Source organism: Drosophila guanche, unplaced genomic scaffold (genome assembly GCF_900245975.1).
Source record: "Drosophila guanche unplaced genomic scaffold, DGUA_6, whole genome shotgun sequence".
Classification (NCBI taxonomy): Eukaryota; Metazoa; Arthropoda; class Insecta; order Diptera; family Drosophilidae; genus Drosophila; species Drosophila guanche.
The window spans coordinates 1,488,910-1,508,608 of record NW_022995755.1 but is presented as its reverse complement, the minus strand read 5'-3'; the positions used below and the strand labels follow the sequence as shown (position 1 = coordinate 1,508,608).

General features: G+C 44.5%; 2 protein-coding genes and 1 non-coding gene across 7 annotated transcripts; 1 reads left to right on the top strand and 2 right to left on the bottom strand.

The window, feature by feature from the left end:
* Window positions 1-12,313: 12,313 nt before the first annotated feature.
* LOC117589595 lies at window positions 12,314-17,528 on the bottom strand. 4 transcript variants are annotated; one of them, XM_034281663.1, is made up of 2 exons: window positions 17,372-17,528; window positions 12,314-13,163 (listed from the first exon to the last, which is right to left on the bottom strand). In XM_034281663.1, the coding sequence occupies exon 2, from the start codon at window positions 13,148-13,150 to the stop codon at window positions 12,395-12,397; it is 756 nt and encodes a 251-aa protein (XP_034137554.1). In that variant the 5' UTR covers window positions 13,151-13,163; window positions 17,372-17,528; the 3' UTR covers window positions 12,314-12,394. The 4 variants fall into 4 exon arrangements, with proteins under 4 accessions (XP_034137554.1, XP_034137557.1, XP_034137555.1 ...); XM_034281666.1 differs by lacking the exon at window positions 17,372-17,528 and adding an exon at window positions 14,817-14,856; XM_034281664.1 differs by lacking the exon at window positions 17,372-17,528 and adding an exon at window positions 14,714-14,832.
* Window positions 13,522-13,595, bottom strand: Trnai-aau. The gene has a single exon. It is a non-coding gene; the product is annotated as a tRNA-Ile (tRNA).
* LOC117589594 (mitochondrial dicarboxylate carrier) lies at window positions 15,101-19,562 on the top strand. Of its 2 annotated transcripts, none has more exons than XM_034281661.1 (3): window positions 15,101-15,430; window positions 18,345-18,776; window positions 18,837-19,562. In XM_034281661.1, the coding sequence occupies exons 2-3, from the start codon at window positions 18,376-18,378 to the stop codon at window positions 19,282-19,284; spliced, it is 849 nt and encodes a 282-aa protein (XP_034137552.1). In that variant the 5' UTR covers window positions 15,101-15,430; window positions 18,345-18,375; the 3' UTR covers window positions 19,285-19,562. The 2 variants fall into 2 exon arrangements, with proteins under 2 accessions (XP_034137552.1, XP_034137553.1); XM_034281662.1 differs by lacking the exon at window positions 15,101-15,430 and adding an exon at window positions 18,126-18,276.
* Window positions 19,563-19,699: the final 137 nt, after the last annotated feature.

The following is a 19,699-nucleotide window of genomic DNA, read 5'->3' as shown; positions in this document are numbered from 1 at the left end:
ACAACAAATTAGACGGGCGGTGTCCTGCTCTGTGCTCTGTGCTCTGTGCGCTCTGCCCTCCGACCCGGTCACAGTTCAACAAACGAAAAGTGCTTGCTTTATGGCCTCGGCTTCGATGTACTCGACGACGCACTTGAGGGAAGGGCTTCCCGAGCCGAAACAAAAGTCGCAATTCCCCCCCGCCACGAAAAAGCAGACAACTCGAGATTAGCTGCAGCCCAGGACCAGGCCACAAGTCGAGAGCCAAAAATAACTCGGGAATACCAGTATTTGCCCCAATTGCAGCCAGCAAAACAATAAAGTGTCTTAGTACGGACGGTTCTTGGACATGGAGCATTGAGCATTGAGCAGCCACACAGATGCCCGCACACAGACTCAAAGACAGTCCCAGACTTGAGGTCTGTCTATGTTTTGTTTGCCGTTGCCCCGAGCGCACAACCAAACAATTTAAGGATTCGCCAGATATGTTGCCACAACTGCAGTTTAATCGCAATTGCCCTTGGATGTGTGCGAGTCCACTGCGTGCACGTACGTGTCCGGGCTAATTTGTTTGGGATTTAGCGGCATTGTCATCGTTCTGCTGGAGGTGCAGCTGACGTCAGTGGAACCTAAACTATAGTGATGGAAAAATGGCATTGTTAAATCAATTTGTTTTTAAATATTAGTTAATAGCAAAGCAGATCATTCTACAGCAGATCATTTACCAATAACATTCAATCGATTTGGGACAGATCCAACAAAGCAAATAACGGTAACTAACTAGCTGTTATTCTTTTGCGTTGTTTACGTGCATGCAAGGCGTGCAAGCGAAATGTGGATAACCGTTATCACCGAACATTCTATCCCGCTCGTACTCGTGTCGCAAAGCTGTGCAGGTGACGAATCGTCGCCTGAGAGAAAGCATAGTTGAAAAGAGAATGCAAAACTCATCAAATTGGCTGTGAGAGCAAGGCGAGCTATTGCTGTCCCGCTCGTACTCGACTCGTATACGGGCAAAGCTGTGCGAGTAGACGTCCGCAGTCGGAGACGAAGCATAGATGACAAGATAATGCAAAACACATCAAATTGGCTGCGAGTGCCTGTCGATCTGTTGCTCTGCGCTTCAGCTGCAATTGCAAGCCAGCGCACAGTGGGTCCTCAGCCGAAATACGTAGGCAAATATGCACCGAAATCTCAGCTCATGTTTGACAATATATTGTAAAGCTTCTAGATATCTTAGCACCGTGTAGCGGTATATCTAAATGTTGTAATATTTCCAATTCAAACTCACTTTATTTCACTATCGGATCATTATTATTATAGTCGAAATGAGCAATTGAAACGAAGCCAATTTGCATAGCGCAGCTCAGCGTCTCAGCGACAGTTGAGAATTCTCCGCAAGTTGGAAACAAAAACAAAGTTTATTAATTAGCAGTCGCCTGGGAACCAGACAAAGTGCGTCCTCTTCCCGGACACTTTCCAAATGGCCAACAAAAATGCTTTATGTAAAAGTGTTCTTGTCTGCCTATTGAATTAAATTATTGCAATGATTTTCAGTCGGTGGCGTTTTTTGCAATGATTTTTCACTTAGTGGCACTTTTTGCATTCAACTGGTTTGCCTTTTATTTTTTTGCAATTTTCCAATTGCATTTCCCATTGAAATTTGGTTTTATTTATAATTGAATGAATTGAATGAATCTGTCACTATAAATAAATTACTACCTCCACAAAAAAGGCAATTGGCATTTCACTAATTTAAAAATGAGCTTTGGAACTTATTTAATTTATTATTCCAATTATTGGCCATTGACCAGCAATCAGACTGTCAGCTGCAGTTAAAGAGTTTCCGGACCTCTGGTTAATATTCTACAGAAAGCCACTGAACTATTTATATATTGCAGTTTCTAATTAGTGAACAAGTTTTGGATTTGCTGGGGCATGCCACTATAATTGTCATGCATCAAGGATTAACACAAACTTTTATTTAATTCATGGGAAATGCTAAATTTCACAACAATTAATTGCCTTCAATATATATTTTTGTAAGGGGACTTGTATCATGGGATTAGTATAATCGTTTAAAATTAAAACGAAATTAGTCTGACTGCTGTATCCTTTTTTTCAATAAAAGAAAAAAAGGGAAAAATGTAGCATACACACAGCAGATAGATTAATGCAACAACTTTTATTTAAACCATAAGCCATTGGCTTTTTCCAAGGCCGTTGACTCTGAAATAGGAGTTCATCTTCGCATTCCACTCATTGCTTTTATTTCAACTGAATGCTTTGGCTAACCCCAAAAAGTAATAAGTGAAATGAGCAATAATTTCGACAAAACAAAATTAATTTAAAATGCTCAGCCAAAGTTAAACAAACAGAAACAAATGCGCAGAGTATCCTGGAACATATGTAAATGAAAAAGTATTTTTTTGTTCTTCTCACCATTTAACAAGTCTTTTTCATCGTGAACAAAAATATCTGGTAGCATGCAATGAAATTCGAGTAAAAGGCAACACCCACACTTCAATTTTCCTTGTTACTTTTCTTGGGAAAAATACACACAATCCCTTTCTGTAGGAATTTGCTATGCTGTTACTTTAAATGCAGCCATAAAACAGAATTTACTTTAATTAGCTCCCAGTTTAATCAATTGTATTTCATTTCAAACACCAAATTTGTTTGTCATGGATTGAAAGTATATTTGAAAAGGCCAGTAAAGTGTTTGGCTTATGTTTATTACATTTGCAATACCACATATTTGGTTTATGAAATTAATTATATCAACCACAATATTTCGAGGACCTGAACCGCATTGGTGGGATGCAAAGTAGTTCCCTCTTGACTTTCTACAAACTGTTTGCAACTGTAGTTGATGCTGCTCTTCAAAATAATATTTAAGCATAGTTTATAAATAATATTTCACATACACAGAAATCAATTTTATCATAAACTCTTAACTGTTCCTGGCATCTAATTTCACCTCTAGTCTTCTCCACAAATATTGTATGCAAGTGGCTTGGATAATTGTATAGAGTTCACACTCTTTTAAGTAATCAATGCTGTTTTATTCACTCGCAGGTAATTAAGGCAGCAGTATTCTCAGAAGCAGACAAGCAGCAACAGAAAATTCAATGGAATATATGCCCCAAACCAGCACTCCAGGCTTGCCACACACACAGAAGAGGAATATGCTGAAAGACGTCCAAAAATGGTATGGAAAATTCAAGATACAATAATCCTGAGATGGTGTTTAGTGTTGGTTTCGGCCTGAGCTCAAAATACTAATAGTTATAGCAATAAATATATGGAAATAAAACTAATTAAATGTTTCAAATAATTTTGAGTGCATGGAAAATAAGGGATAATTTTGCTTGATTTTAGTTAAAACATTGCTGTTGGAAGTCGAAGCTCTAAGCTAAATTTTATGTAAGGTGGAACCATCCAGCCCTTGCAACGATTCCCTCATCCTGTAACTATAAAGTAAATTGTTCTCTAACGCTGACAACACATATTCCAGCATCCATTATGTATGTGTGCTTGAGTGGTACATTTTTGTGGAATTTTAATGAATTCTGTCATTGGCCCCGCGCTCCACCCACATGTGTGAACCCCGAGCCAGAGATTCCCCTTGGATGCAGCAACTGGTGATGATTTCGAGTCACGTTCCCCTGAATCCCAGTATGAATAAATTACATTCCTTTTTGGGTGCATGCCCATGCAGGAGCCATTACCTAGGAATGATTCCATTTGCAATCTTACAGCAAGAAAATTGCAGTCGAAATGAATTCAATTACATCGTAAACTAAAACTTAAACTAAATGGCAAAGAGTTGCGACAGAGAGAAAAACAAAAGGAATTTCAACCACATATTTCGGAAGGAATTGAAAGGCTCGTTAGGAAGGAACTGCAGTGGGACATTTAGTGGGACATGTTGCCAACATCCGTTCCACAACAAATCACACAAAGGAGCCAAGTGGAGCCGAGCCAAGCCGCACACGCGACTGGATCACAGCTGGTGGTGCCGCCTCCATGTGGGAGCTACTGCGAGTCTCTGGGTTGGGTCATGGGAGCCTTTGTCTGGCACGTAGCTTACGGTCTGCTGGAGCAAACACGCGTCCACATGGCAGTGGCAATCTCGCTCCTCACTCGTCTCCAGCTGCTTGACATTGAGGCGATGTGTCTGTGCCGCTTTAAGCGGCATTAAATCGTTGATTTCTTACAGCCTGGCATGTGGTCCAGCCTGGACTTGGCCTAATTGAAATGGCTTACTGGACATTCTGTGAATCTAGGTTTTGGTGTGTGCAGATTAGACAAACGCCTCCCAAAGACACGGCCATTTGTTATGCTGATGAGAAAATCAGCAGCCAAGTGCAACAGCAAACACAAACACCAGCGGCAAAAACAGCAAACAGGGCTAAGGTACAGGACAACAAAGGAGCGCACAAATGAGCTGCAAATCTCATCAAATATATCACAAATTCCTTGGACACAAATCTGAGCTGGCATACAGACAGGAGAACCATAACATTCAGAGTGATTTTCTCACTGCTGACACAGCAGCCAGGGCCAGATATGCAAACTAGCCACAAGCCGAGAAGCTGGGGCAGCCCATCTATCAAGTGACCTTTCGTCAGGACACGAATTGTCTGGGGGGTACAGGCCACAAATCAAGTGCAGACTACAAAAAAAGAAAATAAAGAACGCACATCAGTCTGGACACATAAATAGCACGCCCACATTTAAAACACTCAATGCATAAATCAATGCTAAATAAACAGTAGAGCGGGACTCGGACTTGGAGTGGACTCTCGAGCAGTGAGTTGGGGGGTTGTACACTCTTTCCGCTTTCACCCATTATTGTGTAACATTCTGCAGTGCCGGGCAGGCACAGCGAAATAATAATGAGAATTTTTAAAGACAAACAGCGCTTCAGAGCGAAACAAAGGGCGACAACAAACAAGCCAACGAACTGAATTAAATGCGAATGAAAACAGCAATAAGTCAACAGTAAATCAATTGGAACGGCAGCATTTTAACGCGATTTCCGGCTGATTTGTGAGCAGTGAAGATAGAGAGAGTTGCCAGGCTAGGACTGAAGCAGTGCGAGACTCTCTACTATATATAGTAGTCCTTCAGCGGTTTGTCTGTCTATTTTCGTGCAGACAGCATATGCAGCAGACTCGTATATGATCGGCTTACAGCTTAATTATAAGCTCCACTGGCAGGCAAACCATCAGTTAACGGTTTTACAGGACAATACTTAAGAAATTTTCAAGCGAACAACAAAATATTAGCACGATAAGAATACTCTCAGCTGGAGTTAAAGCTGCATTTATAAAGATTTTTCAAGATTTTTATTTAAATTGTTTTGGGAATTAATATACACTTTTTTTCCGTAGAACTTCTGAAACTGGCAAGTGCCAGCCACCGAGTTAATTGCAAGTTTCAGAGAGGCGCCTCGAGTGGAAGTGGCCACAGACCGAAACTCTGGCATCTCTAAGATACAACTTGGCGCCATTTCGCAGCCATAGAGGTGGCTCACCAACCATTTTAACAGACGCAAAGCGCACCCAGGAAAGCGGAGAGATTTAATTGTTTCTTGGTCGGGGCTGAGCTGCTGCCGTTCGTTTGTCGTCTGTTCCGGAGTGCCACTTGCCGCACACGACAGTCGGAAAGACACAGCCAGGCCCCGGGCAAACAATGCATCATTTGTGCGCTGCACAATGCATCAATTAAGCGGCTAAGTAAGCGTAACGCGACAGCGCCACGCGCTCCATCAGGACAAAGCGAAGTGGGAAAGAGAGGGTCGCGCCCCCCACCCACAGGTGAATGCAGCAGCTGTGCGCTGAACGTGTCGCTAGCTTCATGCTTGCCCAAACGAATCTGCTCTACGAGCAGGAGTAATGTGTATGCTCAGGAATTTAACACTTCTGGTAACTAATGAGAGGACACCTAAATGCAATAAATTAAAAGAGAATACCACGAGGGATATTTATTTGATGAATTCATAATCTAACAAATCTAATTGTGTGCCAAATAGTCGTGTAAATTTGCAACAGGGGTCGGCCAGCAGGTACTCGCGTGTTGTTGTGCACAGACGACAGTCATAAAACGTTTTTTGCTTCATTCGTTTTAGTGCGTTTTTGTATGCACAGACGACAGCTTCTCTGCCGCTGCGGCAGCCGATGAATTGTGCATTGGTTAGTTGTTGCTGTTTCGCTGCCGCTGCGGCAACTGCACTGTGCATAGACCGAATCCACGCGAAGCTTTTGCGCGGCTGAAGCTCTGCGCTTGCTGACTGCGCTGCCCGTAACTGTTTCCTATTCACCTCTGTTTTACTTTACTTTCTTAAGCCCTCGCAGGCCTCAAATGTCAATCGCTGTAATTTATGACTATCAATTATAAAACACTGTCAAACTTAATCAACTTTGTCAGGCAATATTGATGGCCCATCAACAAGACCGCTACATAAGCGGTCACCTTCCCACGCGTTGCGGTAGGTCGTAATTCTTACAATATTTCGGCAGTGCCTTGGGCCACAACGCTAATGCCCCCCAAAAATCTATGCCAACGCCCTTTGTCTTATCTCTAGCTAAGCAACTCCTATGGCTCCGGCTTTGGCAGCCACTCAATTTGCATAATTTTGTGTTAATTGAAAAAGTTTTGCCGGCCAGCGAATTTATTGCCCAGCAGAGCCAGAACTTGAGTCAAGCTCTCTGCTGGAGGGGGGGAGCTGCAAACTGTTTAAAATAAGAACTGCGAGTGATGTGATTAATAATGTAATTGAAACACTGGAGACGGGGTAAGAAGGGAAGGCTGGCTAGGACGCCAGGCTATTTAGGCTAAGCATGACCAGAAGGCAGCCAAGGAGACACGCGCCTACATCGAGAGTACTCGCCATCAAAGTTATGGCTCTGACTTTGCACACAATTCGAGCAGAAGTGTCTCTCTTAGTGTGTGTGTGTGTGTGTGTTGCCACGTGTTTGGGTGGGGGGTCTTGTCATGCTGTGGTTTTGTATTTCATGGCAGCAGCAACAGCAGCAGCCTCAGCCACAGAACTGAAACAGCAACAAATTGCCTACACTTACACTTTTTGGGACGCACATTTTATTTAATTTGATGATTTCATTAAACAAATTGCCCAGCGACCGGTCTGTACTCCTCTTCTTTCAGTCTACTTCTTAATTTTAACCCTGACATCCTATATATGTGTGAGTGTGTGTTTGTCTCTGCTGTCTGTTCCCGGAGCAGGGACCGGCTCTGACAAAGAAATAATTAAAATTAGTCAAAGCTAATGTAGGGGTCGGGCCGACAGCAACTACAACTGATTGCAGTTGGACGTCGAGTGACCTTCATCTTCATCAGGCCCGCGACTGTCTACGCATACCAACGGGCAGAACCCACACCCATGACTGTGCTTGTAGTTCCGCGTGGAAGAAACAAAGCCATTCCCCAACCCATACACTAATTCGGCCTGGCTGTGTCTTTTGCCATTTTGGCTTTTCAAGTAATCTGCTTTAATGCCTTCCATTATCATTCGCTGTGGTTTCCCTTTTGCTTCCTTCTTACTCTCTCTCTCTCTCTCTCTCTCTCTGTGTGTTTGTGTGTGTGGGCGGGTTTAAGCGTGTGCTGTCTCTTGTTTGTTTTTGGCTTTGCTATTCTGTTTCCGTTTTGCCGACACATGAAAATTACAACACGCGACTCTCCTCCATTGCAGACAGTTCTTATTAAGACATTTTTCGGCCACCTGTGTGAGTGTGTATACACTGAGAAAAAAACACAAGTGAATCTACCTTAAGGGGTAGCTCGTGGTGCCAAACACTTGCTTAACTTTTCTCTCTCTGCACGTGAAAGTACCTCCGCGAGGGCGTAACATTCTGCGGTTTCCTTTATTTATGTTTATGTTTGTGTGTTGATATTCGCCCACTGTCGGCTGCCCTGCCCACTCCGTATTGTGCCCATTGTGCAAAGGGCCTGCAAAGTGTGTGCAAATTTACTGCAGCGCCAAAGTTTTCAGCAAAATTACGGCCATAAAGTAGGTGTCGGGGCGTCAGCACCGCAGGAACGAAACACAATTAAAGGTACAAACCAGCGAGTTGCCTGTTGTAGGATACATAATTCTGGCAGCATTCTGGCCAGACCAAAGTGCTTATCAAATGCAAGACTCGCTGCTCGGGTCCTTCGTGGCTCCATAAACCTTATATAAGTGGCTGTTTTATTAGGACGTCGACTCGGAACTTGGCTGTGTTTAGTATGCCACGCAGGAAGCGCACCGCGGACACAAGCTGCCCGATAAGAGCGGCATTTGTCAAATAAAGATCAGATCGAGGCCACTACGTGACGGTAACTCGTATTTTTGGGGGGGCAACTTTGGACAACCTTCGAGCTGTATTTAAGCTGGCATCAGGGTCAAGCTACTTATTGGCTAAGGGTAAGATATATTAATTAATTGATTGCCTACGAAATTGTGTAAATAAAAACCATAAATGTATAAAATATTTGTAGCGCCAGCATGGAGAAACTTCTGCGGGAAAAAGGCAAAAAGTGTAACCAAGAAATATCAAATATTAAACGATATAATTTACATCTTTATTCTATTTTTCTGCGCATCGAATTCCGCTTAAAGCTGTCTGATGCCAATCTGTGCTTAAATGTAAATTCCAATTCCAAGGAGGCACTCGAAATGCCCTTTGTTACAGCTGAATGGAGCGCCGCCTCGTTAGTTATCCGTTGCAACTGAGACACTGGCCACACGTGTTGCTGCTTCAGATATGCACACATATATAGTACATATTGTATGCCCGGGACAATGCTCAATGGTCAGACGAGCCCTGGTCATAGCCAAGGCCACGGCCGAAGGCATCTTTATGACAGCCGGCCAAGCCATAAAAAGTGTTTCTGCAAATAAAGCAAACGACCGAAGAGCGCAGCCAAGGGAATAGAAGATTTTTATACAATTTGCTGGTAACGAGCCATCAATATCGTATCTTTCTATGTTATCCTCGGACACTTTTATGGCCAGGAAACGTCCAAGTCTGACTGTGCATATCGAAATTGGTAATTGTTGGGGGCCCGTCCGCGTTCATGTTACCGCCTTCAGTTGAGTTTGCAGGCGCCCCCTAAAAGATTGTCACACCATTAGGTTGAGTTTTCAATTTGCTTTGTGATGCGTTGCGTAGGTGTGATTGGGAGCTCAGGAGCACTTAGCTGAAGCTTCAAGTCTGCCCACCCAAAAAAACCAACCAACCGCATAATCGTGGCACAGGCAACACATTTGAGTCGCGGCTCGAATAACCAAAAAGCCACACGCGAGGAAAGGATAACACCAGAAGAAGCAGCTGAAGCCTGTGCGCCAAATGTTGTGTATACGCCGCGTAATCAATTTGAATGCCTTTTGCTCTATATCCTGGTGGCAAGTCACAGTGCGTTTATTGCATCCATAAATTTGTTGGCGGCTAATGAAAGCAGCCGATTATCAGCCAGAAATTGCGGCAGCATTTCCACCGCCAAACGACAGATTTGAAATAAATCCGCTTAAAACGCGCCGCTCTATCCGCCAATAATTTGCGCACCAGTGCACCGGGCCAGCACGGCACAAGCCGGCATGCTGCGGCATTTGAGGGAACAAATTTTAAATTCGTTAGCGACCATTTTGCTAAAATGTATCTTTAATTGCTTTCCCGGAAGCGGAACGAGAAACGCAACCTAACGGGGCGGAAGCCAAGTCGAAAATGCCAAAGCCAGGAGGAAAAAGTTTTTTCGGGCAGCGGGTTGGGTTGTGTTGGGTTGGGCGCCAAACGAGCACAAAGGACAAACCTCTAAACAGTTGACAACAGTTTTCCTTTTTTCTTTTTGCGCGGCACACGACGAAAATGTTCGTTCATATTGAATTAGTGAAAATTGCATGCATTTTCCTTGTGTTTTCCCCCATCTCGCTCCGTCGAGTCAAATTAAATTTAACTAAACCGACAAAGCCGAACAGCGCATAAAAAGAACAGCACATTGCGACAAATTTTTGATAGCAAATATGTGAAGAATAAACGCTGAAGTTCCAGGAAAAAGTTTAAAAATATTTGAAACAATCAGAGTATAAAATATTTAGAAATTAGCCAAATTTCTGCACACCAAAAATCTACAAAAATGTCAACTTTTAGTTGAATTTTTATGAAATAATTTAATGTGTATTTTGTTGATGCACAACTAACAAAGGCAAACATGCACAACCAGCTTACAAATAATACTCGTGGCACAGTGAAGTGAACAAGTTTAAGTGGCAGGGAATGGGTTAGGCTTTTAGCCACTTATATATAGATTTATGCTGCTTATCTGGTCTCGGAAACAACTCGGGGAACAACTTGTCTTAGAGTTTTGACTGCCAGACATCCATGATGCCAAAGGATGTTGTTGAGCTTTAAAGCCCCGGGTAGCTGAAGTGTGTGCGGTAGTTAAATAAATATTACACACACGCCATGTGCGGCGTGGCAACAACAAAAAAGATGTGGGGACGCCACAAAAAAGATGATGGGCTGTCGATAACTCAGCGGCAACGACAAAGTGGCGATGAAAATCGAATGATATGGCGCCATATCAGCTGGCAAAGCCAAAGGAAAGGACCTTCAAAAATTGATGCCCCCTTTTTACAGTCGAGAAGGGTGAAGCTCCCAAGCAGAGAGTATCGTATGATGTCTGGGCTGACTAGGCTGAGGCTGAGGCTGAGGCTGAGGCTGCTCTGCCTGGTCATTGTACTCGTCGTAATGCTGGCACCCCCAATTTCCCAGGCCGGACCCCACTAATACGACGTTATTACCATTGATGAAAGGGACGGTGGTGCCGGCGAGCCGAGTTTATGTTTATGACGTTCCCTATGCGAATAAATTATGGGATGTGCACAATTTTTGCGCCCAGTCGCTGTTGCTATTGTCAGCATGGTAAGCCCCCAGATATCTACATATTCCTATACGAGTATGTGTGTCCCTGTCTCGTTTTTAGGCAGCTGCAAGCACTCCGGCTGTGGCCTGTTCATTTCCGGCGGTGCCCGTTCTGCAACCAAAAATTGTACGAAGAGAGCGAGGCGTGTCATAAGCCGGGGAAAGGCTCAAAGTAACATCCTTTCGTACAAGTATTTCATGTTCTGTTGCCCAGTCATTACCCTCACTTCCCGCATGTGGCTGCTGATGCGACTAAGGACAAACCGGCAATTGGATTTGGTCCCCCCCAACCAACCAACCAACCTGAACCACTGAATACTTCTGTGCTTCCGCTCCCACAGAAAGCAGACCTTCGGCAGCACACATTTTTCAACCATCTCGGTTTCGACAGCCCATTTTGCGATTGGTTGACACTATTGGTGGCGGTGTCCTCGCGGATAACTTCCAATAAGAAACCCTGAGCGCTCTGGTGCACAAAAGCATTTGCGTAATTAATGAATTCATCTGTGGGGTTTTGTTTAAAGGCAATATCTTCGCGTATGCCAAGTAGCAATGCAATTCCCGCTTTACGCATGGCCAAACCAGAATTCTTGGGGGGAACTTCGATACGAAATTAATGAAAACAAAATTGTGGCTCCAAGGAAGACATTGAAGGCCACAAGTAAGTGTTCCAAAATGCTGACATTTGCGCAGTTGCTTGAATGGGCAAAGTTCCCAAGACGATTTTGGGTGTTTCTAGAATCTCCTTAAAGAGTTTTTGTTTGCTTCCAGAACCTATCGCATGACCATTTAAATGAATTGCACATTAATCAAGTTCAAAAGATTAACTTTTAGTTTACTTTTTCAGACAACAAAAAAATATCAAATTTCTAGCGGATGGAATAACTTTTGACAATTAACAAGAGTGAAGGAACATTTGGGGCGGCGATGCTGGAAACTCAATCCACTACAAAAAATATTGCAGATAAAAATAAATCTTAGCCAGCGCGGAGTCGGTGCCATCCTTTTGTGCACATTCGAAGCGCAGTTAATCAACTTATTTTTTCTGCGTGGTTTGATGAAATTCAATTGCTCGTTTGCGTATTGTTTTTATGGCCGGCGACGTGCTTTACCATATTGGGCGGGCCTCGAAACTTTGCTGGCGCTGAACTTTACTTTTGGGGGGCGAATTGACGTTGGGTCCGGCTGCTGTAAAGTCATTTATACTCGTCCTTTATTGATCGTGACCAGACATAAATTCATCATTATTCCCTCATCAATGTGAGAGGCTGGTGACGTCAACAGATGCCACCAGATAGCACAAGGACAAAAGCAATTACAACCATCGAAGAGGAAAACAACTGACAGCCACACAGACATTGACGAGAGGGCGCATGCCGTTGGCTGATTGAAACTTTGTCTGCGGATCTCAGAATATACAAAAAAATGGCTTTATTAAAATTCATACAAATAATCATATCAAATGGGGAGCTTAGCGCGTACCACTTCTAGACTTTCACGCCAACCTCTCCGGGGGTGAACACCTTGACATTGCGATCGTTGACCTTGTAGAGCACCTCCTTGCGTGCCTCCTCGCACGCATAGCTGCCCTCGTCGAGGACCCGCTCAATCAGCAGCTTGCCATCGACCTCGCGGAACACGCCGCTCTTGAGTCGCACCACCTGAATGCGCAGCTGGCCCAGCTTGGCCACATTGTTGTCAGTGGGCTGGTAGATGTCGCTGTTGCTCAGCTTCGTGATGACCGTCAGATTGTCGCGCTCCTTGGCAAGGGAGGCGAGGTCCTGGCAGAACTGCTGCACCTGCAGCTTGCTCGCACCGAGATTGAACAGGATGGACAGATTGTCGATGAGTATGGTGTAGCTGTTGCGATTGGCATAGTTGCTCTCCACCTGGGCGCGAATGTCCTCCACCAGCTGCTCGGTGAGCGACAGTCCGTCCGGTGTGCGCAGCCACTTGCAGGCGAGTCCCTCGCTGGCCATATCGCTCAGCACATCGATCACGTTGAGTGTCTTGCCCTGGAAGATGTTCGTGTTGTAGCCAAGACGCATGCCTGCATTGAAGTAGTGCTGGTAGTGGTGCTGCAGGCAGACGAGCAGGGTGCCCGCGTTGGAGATGCGCAACCGCTGGCCCAGGATGCAGCTGATCAGGAAGCTGCCGTCCACATTCGACTCCTCGCTGATGTGCACGAATCCCGGCAGCTTCTGCTCGTTCAGGCCGCAAGCTAACAGCACTGAGGTGGCCATCACGTTGAAAGATCTGAAATGGAGAGAGTAAGAGAGAGAAAGTCACTTTATAAATGCCATCAAAAGAGTTCAATTAATTAAGCGGCGGCGGGTCACGTGTCTGTCTGGTCCAAGGAGGTTAAAACACTTGACCTGGCCGGAGCAACAGTAATTTATTGAGCAGGAGCAATAGAACAGGAGGGTAAATAGAGGAATCTACATTTTGTCACTTTATCATGGCTGTCAGCGGCACTTGTGGACAATTACTAACAGGTACAGTGGGGTGGGAAAATATATGTCAAGCTGCAACAATAAATTATTAAGCATTTATAACAGCAATAAAAGAACAAAAATATAAAAAGGAAGAAATACAACAAAAAAAAAGGTAAGTCTGGCCCATGAGGGGATCGAACCCGCGACCTTCGCGTTATTAGCACGACGCTCTAACCAACTGAGCTAATGGGCCGATGGACATGACAGCGACAAACTCAAACAAGAGACCGAAAGCTCCTGCAAGAAAGCTTTTGGCAGTGCTTTATTCTGGATTATATTATTCTTACAGCTAAGTTGTAAACACTTTGGTCAAAGCAGCTATTAAATAAATCCCCGCGCAAAGTTCTCCTTAAACAGAACTTAGCACTTGGTCAAACGTCGGCACCTACTAGAAGTGTTAATGGGACGACATGTACTGAAAACGTGCTAGCAAATATTTTTAAATTTGCTTTAAACATGCCCATAATAATAGCTGATGAAAACATTTGCCAATTCATTGGGGAAACAGATCTTATCTGAGTATAATTAGTATCTCCATATCTTAGGCTTAGTAGCAGATTTTGTGTGTTGGAAGCGCCGTGCCAGAAAGTCGCAGGCAAACAAGAACGTTCTAATTAAACCTTGACTCCGAAATGCATTAAAAATCCAGCCATGAGCTTTGCTGCTTATGCACATGCTCGAATTGCTACATTAGTGGACACAACTGTGGTCAATATTATAGAGCTGCTAGAGAAAACCTCTGCTTTTTTTGTAAATTTTTTAAAGGGAAATTCTCGCTTTGGCGGCCAGGGATTTTCCGTTTCAGATAGACGTTATTTGGCAAATTGAACTGCTCTAATTAATTACATTTTTCGAGCAATTGAGCTAATGTCCGTCACATGATTAATGCCCTTTACCTTGGGCGGTATTTTGGGATGGCACATGCCTGGATTTCCTCCGATGACGTAAAGCAGATGTACTCGCCACTGGGCGTGGAAAAGTTTATACATATATTTCCCCATAGCTTATGTATAACGAAGTGAGGATGTGGGTGGATTTGATAATGAATCGAATGGAACTCGAGATAATGGAACGCTCTGTTGGCACTGGAATGGCACTGGTTGGTGGCCATCAAAAAGTTTACACTTCTGAGCGTGAGGGAGGTGCAACAAATACGTTTCCATTCTTGAGCAATTACACAGAATGTCTGTCTATATGTTTATATTCTCTTATTGTACAATCATAATGCACGCACATACACACACACACACACACACACAAACACACGAAGCTTGGAGAGCAAGCAAGCGCGCCGTAATAAAAAGCTCTCACCAGTTCTTGTTTTCTTGCCTGACGCTCCCGCGCTCTCTGTTCTCACGTTCTCCACCGCTCGCTTAGCTTTCTCTCTGCCCAGCCGCGTCTCTATCTCGCTCACTCTCTATTTCTACGTGCCACTCTCTGTGTTGGCGTTTCCACTTCTGCTTCTGACTGGTGAACCAGCAGTCTGAAAACTAACTAACTAAGCTGATCACGATCCCGATCCCGAACCCCGATCCCAGCACACTTCCCAAGTGTCGCCGGCCATGACCGCGCTGCCACCTCGTCGTCGGGCGATAAAACCAAATCCAGAGTCGCTGCGAGAGCGCATGTGTAGGGTCTGGTCTGCTGGCACTGCCGGCTGATGTGTGTGGACTCCGCTGGCGATGATCAGTACGATTTCTGTGCTCGACCGTTACGTTACGTCCACGTCCGCGCCTAGCCTCCAGCAGCAGCAGCAGTCGGAGCAGTAGCAGCCCTCACCAACCCCAGAACCCAGACCCCAGACCCCAGACCAGTTTTCGTGGACAGCAATGACGTACTAAGGTCGTCGCTCGCTCCCTCCCGGTTCTCGCTCTCGCGCTGCGCTCTCTCTTCGGCGTGTACTCTTGTGTCGGTGTGGTGTTGCCAAAATATAAAACTTCGTAAAAAAGTCTTCTTAACGGAAAGCGGCAACAGCAGCAGCAAAAACAAGAACGCCAGTGAAACACACGGCAGCATTTTTCGTTCAAGGTAAATTTCTGATCAGCTGTGACCGGGGGAGAGACCCGACAACTGCAGTCGTTTTAAAATGCAAATTTTCGTCAGTTTATTATTCAATTTAGCGCTGCGGCTAGAGTGCAGGGCAAACAGAAGGCTCAAAAAGCAACAGACAAATAGATAATCTCCCGAGGAAAATCATTGAATTATCACGCGATGCTGCGTGCCCGATTCAATGATCTAATCTAGGCTAGGCGACGCGTGCGAGGCCCCCAAATCAGCTGTTTCCAAATGGAAGAAACTGTATCAACTGTTGGAATATTTTTGGGGGCTCGATTCGGGCAAAACAACAATTTATATATGGCAGCGGATCATGTGATACTTGCTGCTCGTTATTGATTCGACTTTGACCAGCATTCAGTTTTATATTCAGATAAAATTCAGCCAGCCAGAGACGAGAATAAACCCAAACGCACAAAAATAACAAAACAGTTTGGCGAAAAGTCTTCTGCTGTCGGCATCTAATGTATGTTATCCCCCATACATATTAATTGAATAAATAAATAGAGGGCCGGGAAAACAAACACATGCTAACAATAATGTTGCCGGCTGGGATTTCGAGCAATGGTAAACACGGTATCAATCCATAAACACGGCTACCCAACAACAAATCGAATGGTGATAAGTGCCGAAAGGTCTATAAAGATTTGGTGCCCGCGGACCCGCCTTCCAGTCCCGTGTCTATTTATGGCAACCAAGCAATCACCAAGAGAGCGGTCCGCCAAAGGCAAAAATCAAACATTATGGATGGATACCCCCAACTGTAGTCACATCGATTTATTGGCCAATTTCTTTTAGCTTATATACTCGAACCCAAGATAATTTCACTTAAGAATCTAAAGTGTAGATGCAAGCGGCAGTGGGGTTTATACTATGGGAATAGTTATGGAATTTAACGATAAAACTGCTGGTAAACTGCTGCCTATTTACAAAATTGTAAAACTAATAACCGATCGCACTTAGGCGTATAAGTTCAAACAAACCCTTTGGAAAATTGCCATATTTTGTGAAAAATGTATGGTAATAGGCAATTTTTAGACCTCTTTCCAGCACTAAAAACTTAGCCATATATTTCAAATACATATTTATTCATAACTATCCTACTCTTACAGCCAAAAAGCATTCGAACTGAGAGAAAAGTTATAGTTTCTGTTAAAACTTTACTCTGCACATTTAGCGCTTTCCAACATTTTCCGCTCTCCCATTTGATTTGGATTTTGATATTTCTGGTCGGGATTGACTCTGAGCACTAACTCTATACAGTATGGTATTAGCTCTGAGCCTAGCTGTATGAGATCATGTGAAAGAAACGTGTTTCAGTTTGGGTCAGCCGATCTTGTGTTATGAAGCAAATTCCAGACACTCTTCTACCAAAATCGAAATGTCTTGATCACTGATAAATCCATATATAAGTCAAGTATGCACCTTGTACACATATAAAAGAACGATAAACAATGCTATCATTGTTGTTCGATCTACTCGATAACATTACAGTTATTCTTCATATGTATGCATGTACTATGTACATACATATGTATAGGTCGAAAAACATTTAATGTACATAATCTGTACATAATCTTTGCACAAGTCTTTGCACGAGAGTAGCACAAACAGCATTAACAATGCGAAAACCTCTATCAGTCTCTCTCCATCTCGCTCTGTTGCTCTGCGCATATGAATTCTGCCGTGACTTTTCTTACGACCAACGTGCCCCGTATATAGGAGTTTCCTGTGGCAGCCAATGTTAGGGCCAACTGGGATGCAATTGCAAAAACAGCAGCGTAGACTTAAAACCGAAACTGGAGACGCTCGACCGAAAACCTTGCAGACTTTGTGGGAAAGGGCAGTGACGACCGGCAATGGCGACTTGTTGCGCAAGTTCACGGACAGCACACACTCGCTGCAGGCACTTACCAGTGGTATAGGCGGGCACGCGAAATTAGGGAAGAGTTCAAAGACTGGGAAGACGCACTTTTAATGTTTAGTTATTTGAAATATTGCAAAAAAAAAAACATGTTTATGAGCGTAGAGCAGTGTGACCGCGGATTTATCAATTAAATATACCGAAATGAGCGTGCTTAACCCACTTGGCCCCCTTATAATTAAATACATGAACAAGTTGCGTTAAGCCGGAAAAATCAAACATTTAGTTACGTATTCTTGCAAAGGAAGTATTTCCTCTTAATTTACAACAATAATGAGCACAGCATCTTTCACTACACTGCTCTACAAATTTCTATGTTTCCTTATTTTCTTTGCAATATTTAAATACCCTGCTGGTCAGCAACGGATTAATCGTTTCCGTTCGGAATTCCTATTCCTCGATTTTGATATTCGTTTAAATATTACTAGCAAGAAAAGACCTTCAGCCCTTACACTATAATTTTATAAGATTGATACATCAATTATCTGCACGATTGACTAGTTTTTGGGATTTCCTATTTACTAAATTGTTAAAAAAAATGCTTTAAAAAGGTCAACTAAGGCCTAAGGAGTGCAGCATGTTGCTAAATCTGCGCCCATGTTGCGCTGTTGAGCGCTAACAGTGTGCTGTTAAGCGCACAGCGGCATCCTCTTTGGCGGCATTTCAAAATGCGCGCGCGCACAATGCGGAAGCTTAAAGCTAAGCCTTCCAGTCGGTCGCCGCTGACATCACGGGTCAGCTGTTACCACTGAAGCCTGACTTCCAGTCAGTTCCTGCGTGTGCTCCGTGCTGTGCTTCATCATGACATAACATCTCCGCCGCTAAATGTAGTTAAAATGCCGTCCCGCAATAGGATATAGCCGCTCCTCATGCCATTAAGAATCGTTTTTAATAGGTAAAACGAGGCTCCACGACAATGGTGCGGCATTTAACGATTGGTTCTTTATGATTCCTCCATTCCAGCTAACACTCTTGACGTCCACACTCTGACGAAATGACCACCAAACAGAAGCAGTCGCGATGGTACTTCGGGGGATTGGCCAGCGCTGGCGCTGCCTGCTGCACCCACCCACTGGACCTCATCAAGGTCACGCTGCAGACGCAACAGGGCAAGCTCTCGGTGCTGCAGCTGGTGCCCAAAATCATCAAGGAGCAGGGCGTGCTCGCCTTCTACAGCGGTCTCTCCGCCTCCATGCTGCGGCAGCTGACGTACTCCACGACACGCTTCGGTGTGTACGAGGTGGGCAAGGAGTACATCAACACGGACACATTTGGCGGCAAGATTGCCCTTGCAGGTCTCTCAGGACTGGCTGGCGGCATTATTGGCACACCCGCCGACATGGTCAACGTGCGGATGCAGAACGATGTGAAGCTGCCAGCTGAACAGCGAAGAAAGTAAGTGAAGCTCTACGAGATTAGCTCGAGATAATCATCTATGATTTCTACTCCCAACAGCTACAAGAACGCCATCGATGGCCTGTTCAAGGTGTACCGACAGGAGGGTTTCGCACGGCTCTTCTCGGGCGCCACCACCGCCACGGGTCGCGGCATACTCATGACCATCGGACAGATTGCTTTCTATGACCAGACGAAGGTGTACCTGCTGGCCACGCCCTACTTCCAGGACAACCTAATGACGCACTTTACCGCCTCGCTGGTGGCGGGCGCCATAGCCACGACGCTAACCCAGCCGCTGGATGTGCTGAAGACGCGCTCGATGAACGCCAAGCCGGGCGAGTACACTGGCCTCTGGGACATTGTGCGGCACACGGCGAAGCTGGGTCCCATGGGCTTCTTCAAGGGCTACATTCCGGCGTTTGTGCGTCTGGGACCGCACACGGTGATCACGTTCGTGTTCCTCGAGCAGCTGCGCCTGAACTTTGGCTATGAGAAGTCCAGCTAGCCGGGGCAGGGCCCAGCCCGAATGGTTTCCTATTAGGCAATAAGCTGGCCGGCAGGCTGTTCCCCAATCCCCCGATCGCAATGCCAACATTCCAGCTGCAATTACTTAAACAACAACACAAACGACACTTTGCTACACACACAACAAAAAAAAAGAATAATTTAGTTTTTTAGGCGAATGTTAAACCGTTGATAGATGCTTTTATTGTTGTAGAGTTTTAGCTTATACTTCATCATTGCCGTGCTATTAGTAATTAAAATATATAATTTGTTTATAAATGGGCTTCTGGCTGTTGTTGCTTTTGCTGTGTAAAGACTGTCTGTCATGCAATAATTAAATAAACACAAGACAAACAAAAAACGAACAAGCTCTGCTTCCGGTACAATCCTTATAAGACCCCAGCCAGCAGGCTGGC